Below are 12657 nucleotides of genomic sequence, written 5' to 3'. Positions count from 1 at the left end.
GCAAGTGCACGTCACTGCCTCTGAGGTGTATCCCAGAGAGCTGTTATTCACACACTAGGGGGCAGCACTTTCCCACTCCAAATATCGCGGTTGGCTACGTACGGTGCGAAATAATTTCAACATACATACACTCCTTCTACAGGAGTAATGTTTGTCACGTGATATTCTGCATGACCAGGGTTGGAAACTCGCCAAACTAAGTTGCACAACCAGATTTCTAACGAGATCTTTGTGTGTGCAGTCGTCATTGGTGAGTCTGCTGAGGCCAGAAACTCACTACACTTCAGAAGCTCGGTTTAATCACAAGTGGCTGAAACCTGGATTCACATCTATAATATCATAGCTGATTTACTTATCGTTATCTCCTGGGGTCGAATAACTTTCGCAGTTCCAATATCTGTATGTGGTCAACAAGAGTGAATTATAAAATCACAATCTTATACGAGGGGATGATCAAATTATTCACTCGTATTGGCCTTGTAAGTAAATGCGGTACCAATTTCTTCTCTGGCCCGTGCACCATATCAGAAGTGACCTCTAAGCTCAGCACTTTGACCCCTGAGCCTCGTGGCCACCTCGTGACGAGCGTTTTTTTTTCTCAAAGTAGCCTGCAGCAACTCCTGGACTTGGGCTTCATGGCAGGTGGGTCACACAGCACTGCACTGATGGTCTCGTCAAATACGGTCTTGATGCCACTCCGGGTGAGTGCCGAGCACTCCACGTACTTGACCGCCCCTGCACAGACGCCACACACAAACGCTGTTTAACGTGTGGTCTTTCGCGAGCGATATTATTCATTATAAAGATTTTTGGGTTAGATCGCGTGGATATAAATGCGTCGTTAACCCACCACCACCCGACAACCAAATAGTAAGGTTTGTCACGCAAACAAACGTGTCAATTAGTTACTACTTCAGCACACACCGGTGTGTTGAAGCGTAAACTCACAACGTTTACAATTTGAATACGACGTTTAACTGGTGATTACAACCAACTTCATCAGGCGATTTGCTAGAATTGTGAAGAAGTCTTCCTGTTTCCGGTCTTAAGCTCTTCCAGCATAACCGACGTCCGTTTAATTATGAAATGTGTTAAAGGTGTAGCCCTGCCATTGTTTGCTTACACCACTGCTGGCGAAATAGGCCTCCACGAGACAAGGTTCTAGACCTAGAAGCATTTCACAGTTCAGCCTATGCGGAAATGGTTCAGTTATGTGCAATTATGTTGCAAAATGGAAACTGCAGAGTCGCCGTGATTTGCACTGCAAATTGAGCACCACTTTAAGAAATGTAGAGCTGGGACGATTAGTAGATGAACCAATGACAAATTGTAATCGAATCCTTTTTTTTTATTACTTAGGCTCCTATAAAAATTACAAACGGCTTAACGTTCTGCCTCACGAAGGCAGGCAACCCCTACAAGCCACGCCCAGCACGACACAGATGATGATGCTAATGACATCATCAAATCCCGCCCATCACTTCTCATCCAGCGGCACATGCGGGAACAGAAGTGAGACATTTTTTTCTAACACACTTTATCGATTAATCGGATGATTGAACTAACAATCAATAGAGTAACGGATTACTTAAATATCGAATATCCCAACTTTAAACAAATTACAATAATAGTGGCATGGTGAATTAGTGGCTACCAATCTTCTTCGCTAAGGCCAGGCCCTGCTCGTTGGTGATGAGCGGAAGCATCTTCCGACTGAGCTTCTCCACAGTCTCCTTGTTGTCCCGGAGGTCGAGTTGAGTGCCAACCAGGATGATGGGAGCCGTGGGGCAGTGGTGGCGCACCTCTGGGTACCACTGGAAGTCCAACGACAAAGCCATCACAGCATCGTCATATTCATTTAGGTTATATTTCAATGTATGATGCTGCTGTGGTATCATGTTTATCGCACTGGACAATCTGGAGGTTGCCATTTCAATTTAATCTCATGGCACAGCAGTTAAAACAATGGGGCAATTTTCTGAAATATCCCCTCTGTCTATCAAGCAGTATAAATGGATACACCATAGTCAATCGGTAGGTTGCATGTCGTGGGGTAAGGTGTGATACTCCCATCCAAAATGTATAGCCAGCATGGAAGTTCTCAAGAGCGCTTGAGAGCTTACTCGAGTGGAGGACCTTTCGGAAGCAGTGGCGTAAATAATCAATTGCAGGGCTGCACCTTTATATTATTTAAATGTGAGAAGAACACGATGATGCTTTGCGAAAACCGTGGTCGTCACGTGATCTGTATAGATAAGGGTTTGTGCATCTACGCTAATCAGTGAGTGCCCACTTGCTTCTCTCTCTGGCTCCAAGCCCTTTCCTTAACATCTCTCAATTATTTGCACAAATTTTTACTTAAAACGTTCGTGACTGCAGGAATTCATATTCTTTGGTTCTTTCGGTAAAGTCATGTAGATCGTAAATAAGAAAATAAAAATTATCAAAATTATAAAAAATATAACAAATTCATCAAAACCAAAAACTCAGGACTTTTCGATCACAACACAAGCGGTCGTCATCAGGTGGAGAGACGGCCGCTTGTGTTGTGGTCGAAACGTCGTTTTTTAAACGAATTTTTTCTTTTTTCATTTGTATTATTTTTATTTTATTATTTTCCATCTACGTGATTTCACCGAAAGAACCAAAGCATATTCATTATTTGCACACTTCAGTTTTTTGTCCCATTTTGTTTGGTTAATGGCCATGTTACCGAATCATATGTCATAGTACAAAGCACCGGTGCTGTTTGTCTCAATCGCAGCTGTTTGAAATCATTCTTAGTGCAGTGGTGAGTTTGTTTGGCATATATTGCGGCTATTAAAGCCTCCGCTCACCTTGGCATGGATGCTGTCAAATGAAGACTGGTTCTCTAGAGAGAAACAGATCTGAACCACGTCCTGTTCAGAGCAAGGTGACAAACACAATTAGTAATTGAGAACGTTTTAAAAAGTAATGTAGGAGAATGCAGCGTAGGTTGTTAATGTTTTGGTAACATCCAGTGTTTATATGTTCATGTTGAGGTTGGTGGATGAGCCGGTGGACAGCTGGCTTCAGGAGCAGCCTGGTCAACATCTGAAATTCTGCCGGTGAATGGTCGAAGCAGGCGCTTGTGTTACTATGTGGTCTGTGGTTTGATATTGCACACCGCGATCGCACCGTGGGCTATTCATTATTATCCATCGCTGTGGGTGATGTTGTCTTTCCCCGCACCTCCGATTAGCACGGTTGGCTACGTACGATGTTAAAGAAGTTCAACATACATACATCTGCATTGCGATGTTCTGATGTAATTCAATACATGGTATGGTTTGTGGGGTTACTTGAAAACGGTGGGGTTTTTCGTTGGGGTTGATGATTAAGTGCGAGTTAGCAACGTTGGTATTTTCCCAAGCTATTCACCGAGCCTCAGGGTTGAACGTGGGAACTTTGAGAGCTTGGAAGAGCAAAACTACACGGACTCTCTCCTGAAGCTGTCTCGACATTGGCATCTAGCTCTTGAACATGTTGCCGTCATACGCAAGAATAAAATCCCGAAGTGGGTTGTGGAACGTTAATCTTGACTTGGGGAGGTCCTGAAGGTTATTTTGGTATCAGTTGGTTTTACTTTCCTAGATAGTTTTCCAAAGGCGTGTTTTTTTCAAACAAACCCGGCAAATAATAATTTCAGTTTGTTCAGCAAACATGTTTAACACGACTTTTGTTTTGCCCATATGTATCTCCATCCCAACTTTGCAGCCTTCATTCTTGAGTTCTTCAAAGCCTTTTCCTGCAGTTCATAAACATTAGGTTTGCCACGTTTGAATTTAACAAAGTTACGGTCAAAGATCACGTAACCAAAGTGTTTTACTTCATGTTCACGTGACACACAAGGGAAACATTTGTTTACGTGGGCGGCGGTGGTGACTTACGAGGATCAGTGAATACTGTTCCGAGTTAGAAGTTGATATAATCGTCTGAAAAGCGAGCGTTATGTGGGGGTAACACTCACGACGTTCGTGTAGCAAATAGAACGCAGGCGATCATACTCCTCTATTCCTGGTGTGTCAATCAGGTGTAGGTTGAACAGGTCGCCATTCACCGTTACGTTGGCATAGAAGCTGTTAAACCTTGGCAATGAAAATGACACAGCCCATTAAATTATTACAGTACCAGCAACAGCAGTTTAAGGCTAGTTGTTTCAGACAAGCCCGGCAACATTGTTCTGCAATGTGTTTTCGGGTCGTACCGCGTGTTAGTTTGGCACGATCGTATATTCTAGATTTGAAGCTTTCGTGACTGCAAGGATTCATACTCTTAGTTCTTTCGGTAAAGTCACGTAGGTAAAAAATTTAATCAAAATTATTAACCACTTCACAACTCCTCCTTCCCCGCTGCCCTTCCTGGCTCCTCCCCCCTTAACCACTATATAAGGTACAGATATTTTGCTGTGACGGTTTCACCTGAAGACGGAAGCTTGTGTTGCCTCCGAAACGTCGTGATTTTTATTGTTTTATTTTTATTAATTTTTATTTAATTTTTTACCTACGTAACTTTACCGAAAGAACTAAGAGTACGCACGTATATTTTCAATAAACGTGCTTGCGCCTTTTGGCGTCATCTGGTCCAACACCATGTGAGACTAGGCTCTAAGGGAAGCTGTCTCGGGTGTGGACCAATCAACTTCAAGGACAGTGCATACATTATCAGAGTTATGTTTTTTGTTTGCATTTTGACTGCAGGTATTGTGGTCTATGCAAACATGACTCTTTGTAAAAAAAAAGGTGTCAGTTTTGTTGCCAGATAAAAGGGTAAAAAAACATCTTCTTGGTTCTTTCGGTAAAGTCACGTAGAAGGGAAGTAATAAAATGATAAAAATAAAACATAATAAAATAATTCTCACGACGTTTCGGCCACAACGCAAGCAGCCGTCCTCAGGTGAAAACCAGGTCTGTCGAGGCGACAGCGTCTGAATGAAACAACACCATGCTTGGAGCATATATTTAAGCTGGGTAGGAAGGGGGGGAAAGGACGCCTTGATAAAATAATTTGCATATCAAGAGGAATTTAGCATATTTATGGGAAATGCAGGTATGTGATTAGTACTACTTATGCCCGTGCATTATGCAGGATTACCAGCATCAAAGGGAGGGGATATGCATTTCCCATGTGCATTTCCCATATCCCCTCCCTTTGATGCTGCTAATCCTGCATAATGCACGGGCATAAGTAGTACTAATCACATACCTGCATTTCCCATATCCAGTACTGTGGCTGGCGCGACACCCAGAGTCCTCTAATTGTTCTAGATTTGAAGCTTTCGTGACTGCAAGGATTCATACTCTTAGGTTTTTTTCGGTAAAGTCACGTAGGTAAAAATAAATAATACAAATAAAATAATGGAACTAATAATAGAAATAAAATTATTATAAATAATAACAAATAAATAATGGAAATAATAATAGAAATTAAATTATTATAAATAATAATTTTATTTCTATTATTATTTCTATTTTTTTAATTATAAATAATAAAGGTATTTATATTATTATTGTATTTATTCTTTATTTTTACCTACGTGACTTTCCCGAAAAAACCTAAGAATACCTCTAACTGTGTCTCTGAACAAAGATCCCCCATATAGCCTTTAACAGACGGTTGTTACAAATGTTTTTAGCGAGTAGCACCTAAATAAAGGCTGGCACGGCACACCGGGGGGGTACCCAATACCACGTCCCGTCCGCCTTTGTCTTCCCAGTGCTAATGTTTACACACCTCACCAGGTACTGATTTAAGGCCCAATCGACCTAGAGGAGGCCCAGAACGGGTTCAGATATTCGTCACCGAAATCGACCTCGGGTCGTGGAGTTCGGAGCGCAGTGCGCTCACCATTACATTATCGCACCGCACATACATACACACAGACACAAAGAGTGACAAATACATACCTACGCACGGTCACATATGCAAATAAAAATACATACACACGTGCACGCGTGGGCAAAATGACCTGTGGTAGGAAAACAATGCCCCCTCCGAAATGTCTATCTGAGTGCGCTTCTGGCCCTGACCAGGGCTGGGTTCACGTACAAGGGGAGGAAGTTCTGTTGCGAGTAGACGTCAGACGTGTAGGCGACGAGCAGACATGTCTTACCCACGTATCTGCAAAAGAACGACGACTTACGATCACACAAGACAAAAAACAAAATCCCCAGTTCTATTCTTGCCTATGGCATCCCCTGTTTAGGGTGGTGCGGCAGGAAAGCACCACAGCCGACGTGCTTGTCTCTCATAACACCCACACATGTGCCGCACACACAGCAAATAACTGGTGAATTCGAAAAATGTGTGCATTTTTCTTGACTTTACCCTTAATGCCGGTGGCAGCTGGCCTCTCAAATGTTTGGTGGGGCGGTGCCGGCGCCGTAGGTGGGAGGGGGCGTTAGAAGGATGAGTTTATACTGGTAGGAACGAAGTGAACCAGCCTACAATAGATTATATCGTCCGTCTGTCCGTGTAGCAACATCGCCCCCTACTGCAAACACTTGGCAGGACCCTACAAAAACCTTTAGACTCAGTGACGCTTTCCTGGCTAAACAAGTGTAATAATAATTTCGATTTAAAGCTTTCGTGACTGCAGGGATTCATCTTCTTGGTTCTTTCGGTAATTGTTCTATTATGTTTTATTTTTATTATTTTATTACTTCCCTTCTACGTGACTTTACCGAAAGAACCAAGAAGAAGTGTAATAATACATTATGTTTATATTCTTTGGTTATTCGTTCCTACCAGCCCACCCCGCAGGGACCTGTTTGGCCGTCCCTTTGAAAATTAAGTTGGAACAGCGGCTTGTATTAGCCAGGGGCTTCATTGTGCCACTTTAAACTACAGTAAAACCTTGGATTGCGAGCATAATTCGTTCCGGAAACGTGTTTGTAATCCAAAGCACTCGTGTATCAGTTGTGATCACGTGACGCTCGGCAGACAAAGCGTAAACACGTACTACTCGTATTGCAAGACCTCGCTCGTTTATCAAATTAATATTTATTAAAAAATTTGCTCGTCTTGCAAAACACTCGCAGACCAAGTTAGTCGCAATCCAAGGTCTTACTGTATTCAGATTTTAACAGTTTTTTTTTATTTTACCAGGTAAAGCCTACTGAGCTATATAGCTCTTTTTCAAAAGCGACCTCGCCACAAATGATAACTCAACGGAGTGGTTTATCACGTGGAAATTTATAACAGCCACATATTCTAAAAGTATATTTATAAAAGTGGAAGGAAAACCCAGAGGACCCGGAGAAAAAATCCACGTGACCACGGGGAGAACATACAAACTCCAAATATACAGGCATCAGGCTCGGGATTGAACCCACCGCCATCCTGTATACCAGGCGAGGTAGTTAACATCTGGTCACCGTAGCACTGCACTCAGTGGGAGTGGGTTGAATCGACCAATGAGAGAAACCGAAATTATTGGGGCGGTGAGACCAGGCGACCCATATTTATGTTTAGTTTGAAACAATTTTATGATAATACACTTACATCAAAAATATATACTTGAATTCGCCGATTGGTATTAACATTTAAATGGGAGCTGTTATAGCTGTGTTTTATTCTACATAAAATAAATATATATTTAAAAATAACTTATAACAACATTTTAGGTGGGGTGTCACCTAAAATCCCATGCAGACCATCCGTCACTGGGGACTGCAAGAAAACAAGTTTGTTCACAATCCACAGACGCATGCCAATCATTTGCACCAGGCTTAGTCCTCGGGTCAGACCAGATATGGGCACCACCCAAGGTGGCAAAACTTTAACGGTGCCATTTTATTTGTTACATCAACAGAAGTAAAATAATACATGATAACCTTTCCAACTGAGCAGCTGTTTTAATTTTTCTCGCAGGAAACCTGTTTTTGCACCTATCGTAATCACGCCTATTTGCCCCGAGGTTACAAAGAAAGCATTCCAACACCTCTGCTGATAATTAAGACAATAAATTACAAAATGTATGTTTGTCCCCAAGGGATGTATTTCATACATATTCTTCCATTCATTCACGCTTGTTCTTCAATTTCAGTGACTTAGTGAAGTCTGGAATAGATTGGCGCTCTCTGTTTTCCTTCTGTTTCTAGCGGCTTGTGTGCTCATGATCATTGACTGGCAGGTGAGGCAAGTACTGGTGGTTCTGTATTATTTCTGTTCAGTAAAGATATCTAAAGTGCTAACTTGTTAATGTACCTGTTAAGATTACTAGTCAAGGCCATGTACTACAGGCAAAAATAATTATTTTTGTTCAATTTCGATTTAAAGCTTTCGTGACTGCAGGGATTCATCTTCTTGGTTCTTTCGGTAAAGTCACGTAGAAGGGAAGTAATAAAATAATAAAAATAAAACATAATAAAACAATTCTCACGACGTTTCGGCCACAACGCAAGCAGCCGTCCTCAGGTGAAAACCAGGTCCGTCGAGGCGACAGAGTCTGAATGCTGTTTCATGCTGTTTCATTCAGACTCTGTCGCCTCGACGGACCTGGTTTTCACCTGAGGACGGCTGCTTGCGTTGTGGCCGAAACGTCGTGAGAATTGTTTTATTATGTTTTATTTTTATTATTTTATTTTTGTTCAGTTTGTCAAATTTGATATTTTTTTAAATATTTTGCTTCTACAAATTGTAAACTTTCAATTTATCTCCGCATGTTAAGAAATAACCTAGTTGAATTGCATATCAGTGAAAAGCTTATTCTCTGGAGCAGACGTCTAGCTTAGTCACATATGGCTATTTACTTTGCTGTCATGGCAATAGGAGGAGGAACACAGGAATAACTCTCAAATATCATTTCTACTTGCATCACAATGCCAGAATTGGCATTGTGAAAATCTTGTTTTTTAACATGTTAAAGTGTATTTTAACATAATTAACTGAAAGAACAATATTTTAACAAAAGCCTCTGTAGATTACCAACCAATTAGTTATTGATCACATTAAAACAAACCAAAAAGTTCTGACTTCATCTACTAAGTCAATATTGTGTTTACATAATATGTAAATTTCTGCATATTTAATGAGATAGCACATACTATGCATAAATGAATGGGGTGGAATTCACAATACACACAAATCTTAGATTTTTAGATTTTTGTGTATATTCATCTGGTAATTTTTCATTCTGATAAAAGGACAGGAATTTGTTTTCCCTATTCACCTGCAGTACCTCCCCTTAAATTAGTTAAGATTAGTTAAGATGAATTTTACCCTTTATGAATGTTAGTTTTGCTTTTGGGTTGTAACTCCCTGCTGCCGTGAATGTGTAACCAAAGTACTGACAGATGAATTCAGGTTTTGCATCAAAGCAATGATGATTTCTGACTGTACTGTATGGTGCAGGTGAAAACTGATTGAACATGGCCACTGGTGAACAAGCAAGTCACACACTCTTAGTTCTTTCGGTAAAGTCACGTGATGACGGAGACTTGTGTTGCCTCCGAAACGTCGTGATTTTTTTATTTTTTATTGTTTTATTTTTTATTAATTTTTATTTAATTTTTTTACCTACGTGACTTTACCGAAAGAACTAAGAGTATGAATCCTTGCAGTCACGAAAGCTTCAAATCTAGAAGCAAGTCACAACCCACTACCAAAGCGATCATGGTTGGAGTGCATCATCCACTGTTCTGATGAAACAGATAAGCTGGTGTCACCACAAAGTGTTGACTCCTGGAGAACTCGGCTCAGAGCAGCTCAGTTCCTTTTCTGTGTCTCAAAGTAATTGCAAGCGTGCACATTTCCAAGCGTCTTTGCGCACTTTTCAGTTTTTGTTTCATTTTTGTTATAAATTTCCACGTTATGATCAATGTCATGCCATGAAATATGGACTGATTAACACATTCTATGTTTTTCATTAGTTGGTTTCGTTTTACAAAAGCACTCCAACCTGCTCTTGGTCTGGATCTTTCTGGCATGATATTTTCCCTGGTCTAGCCTCAATCGCTGTCCAATGAATACCTATTCTGCTGTGTTTTCCGGCTGTGTTCCTCCGACATACATCTCCGATTGTCAGCGAACTTGTCGTACATAACCTTCGTTTTCCTGATGTTTATATTCAAACAAACTTGGCAATGCTTATGTTGATAAAGAGCAACAACTATAATTCTACAATGAGGTGGTTCAGCCAGACAATTGCGTCAGGAGTAGTGGAGTGTATAACTGTGATGCCTCCTTCGAATTTTTGAATGGGTCAATTAGGGTGCCACTCAAAATTAAAGCTTGCTATCTTCAAAGGCACGTGTCCTGGTTTTATTAATTTGCTTGTTAATCTGAAGCACTGCGAGTTTAAAAAAAATCCCCAAAAATATACTGGTTGATCATTTATGACAGTCCAGATAAATGTCACTGCGAATTTTTTGGACAATGTTGGACTTCTTTGCGTTCGTATATTACTGACGATGCTTCTCGAACACTCGAAGAAGGAACTGTTTCTGTTCCTCCTGGTGTCTGAGGACCGTGTTGAACGACTGAGTCATAGTATTGAACTACTGTACAGACAAATATACAAATAAAAAGGTGAAATCCCGAGGAACATTTAAATGTTAACAGATTAGAATTACATTACACTAAAAGCAACACATTGAGAGGGTGTGCTTTTCTTAGTAAACAAGGGTGCTAATGGAGGAACAGCAAAACTACACGAACTCTCAGTTTCAGTTTCGTTTATTAGGATTTACCCTGTGAGCCATTTGGCTCGTTATCACTTAACTCCTGAACATATCGCCATACACAATAGAATATTGAGTTACTCTGACATTTCCTGGAGCCCGTTCCCATTGAATGCTATAATGACGTTGTCATCAGCAAATCTGATGGTTAATATTTTGTCTCCGTTAATATGTAAGCTTTTGTTTCTGCATTCCAAGAGCGTGCAGTATCTAGAGTTAAGGTAAGTATACACTCATCGCGTACTTACTTCTTAATGCACATTGGTTTCTTGCTCTTCATTATCAGGTGAACAACAATTCCCAAAACCCTCAAACTTGTTCTCACCTCCTCGGCTTCTAATATTTAATAAAGGCTTTCTCATGAAGGGGATGATAATAAAAGCAGGTAATACATGAACGCACAATGATAACAATAAAAAAAACACTTCCTTTAAACTACTTTGTTGTGTCAACCCTGTTCTCGTCTCGTCTGTCTCTCTTATAATTCACGGAAATAATTACGATGGTGAAAACTCACCCGTCGCCAACAACGATGCATTTAATCTCCGTCATGTCGAGTTGACCATGAGTCCCCAACTGAGTTCACAAACACAAAGACCCGTGTTATATATATATATATATTGTTAGACCAGTTCTCAAGAATCGAGAGACGCACCCCCCAGGGTTTGTCCGGCACTCCCAGGAGGGGTTGAACCATTCAATTTCATGAATTGGTGCGATTTTTTTTCATCGCGTTCTTACAATATCTGTTTTGTTTCCATGGGGAGTTTTTTCCAGCTTGTACTTTATTTTTTTACCTCTCTGATGAGTTATCGGGTTGCTATGAATCATCATCATTAATATGACTACGCTTATTCTTGGTTCTTTCGGTAAATTCACGTAGAAGGGAAATAATAAAATAAGAAAAATGAAACGATAACATTCTCACGACGTTTCGATTTCAACACAAGCAATCACCATCAGGTGTGAAAAAAACCTGCCACTTTTTCAACATTTTCTTGCTGTGGTTTTCACACCTGATGGTGATTGCTTGTGTTGAAATCGAAACGTCGTGAGAATTTTATTGTTTAATTTTTATTATTTTATTATTTCCCTTCTACGTGACTTAAAGGAGCACAACCACCACACGAATTGTGGTCATCCTCTCAGCAGCTGCTTTTGGCTGGCCATTGAACAAAGACAATGGTCACCGCATCGCGTGCTTTCAGATGCGCTTCTGAGCTATGCACTTTAAAATGTAGATTGAAAATATTTTTTTTTCGATTTAAAGCTTTCGTGACTGCAGAGATTCATCTTCTTGGTTCTTTCGGCAAAGTCACGTAGAAGGAAAATAATAAAATAATAAAAATAAAACATAATACAATGATTCTCACGACGTTTCGGCCACAACGCAAGCAGCCGTCTTCAGGTGGAGAACTGGTCTGTCGAGAAGGCAGAGTCTGAATCTGCCTTCTCGACAGACTGAATGAGACTGCCTTCTCGACAGACCTGTTCTCCACCTGAAGACGGCTGCTTGCGTTGTGGCCGAAACGTCGTGAGAATTATTTTATTATGTTTTATTTGTATTATTTTATTATTTCCATTCTACGTGACTTTACCGAAAGAACCAAGAAGATGAATCCCTGCAGTCACGAAAGTTTAGAATCGAAAAGTGGCCTTACAATAAAATAAACAAACAAAAAACATCCCAGGCGACGTTTCGGGAAATGACCCTTCTGCAGAGCCACGTGTTCTTTAATGGAAATGCTAATGTTTATTGACGTTATAGATTTGAAGCTTTCGTGACTGCAATGATTCATATTCTTAGGTTTTTTCGGTAAAGTCACGTAGGTAAAAAATTAAATTCATAAAAGTAAAATAAAAATAAAATAAAAATCACGACGTTTCGGAGGCAACACAAGCTTCCGTCTTTAGGGGTAACCGTCACAGCACGATAGTTGTATCAAGTTACTTT

General features: G+C 40.5%; 1 protein-coding gene across 1 annotated transcript; it reads right to left on the bottom strand.

The window, feature by feature from the left end:
* Positions 1-11266, bottom strand: LOC133352338 (ras-related protein Rac1-like). Its single transcript, XM_061567933.1, has 6 exons — positions 11221-11266; positions 6070-6141; positions 3992-4109; positions 2838-2900; positions 1655-1814; positions 1-735 (listed from the first exon to the last, which is right to left on the bottom strand). The coding sequence occupies exons 1-6, from the start codon at positions 11253-11255 to the stop codon at positions 599-601; spliced, it is 585 nt and encodes a 194-aa protein (XP_061423917.1). The 5' UTR covers positions 11256-11266; the 3' UTR covers positions 1-598.
* Positions 11267-12657: the final 1391 nt, after the last annotated feature.

Source organism: Lethenteron reissneri, chromosome 40 (assembly GCF_015708825.2).
Source record: "Lethenteron reissneri isolate LAM-NWPU_2019-01 chromosome 40, ASM1570882v1, whole genome shotgun sequence".
Taxonomy (NCBI): domain Eukaryota; kingdom Metazoa; phylum Chordata; class Hyperoartia; order Petromyzontiformes; family Petromyzontidae; genus Lethenteron; species Lethenteron reissneri.
Note: the sequence above shows the minus strand (reverse complement) of the source record. Positions and strands in the feature narration are given on the sequence as shown.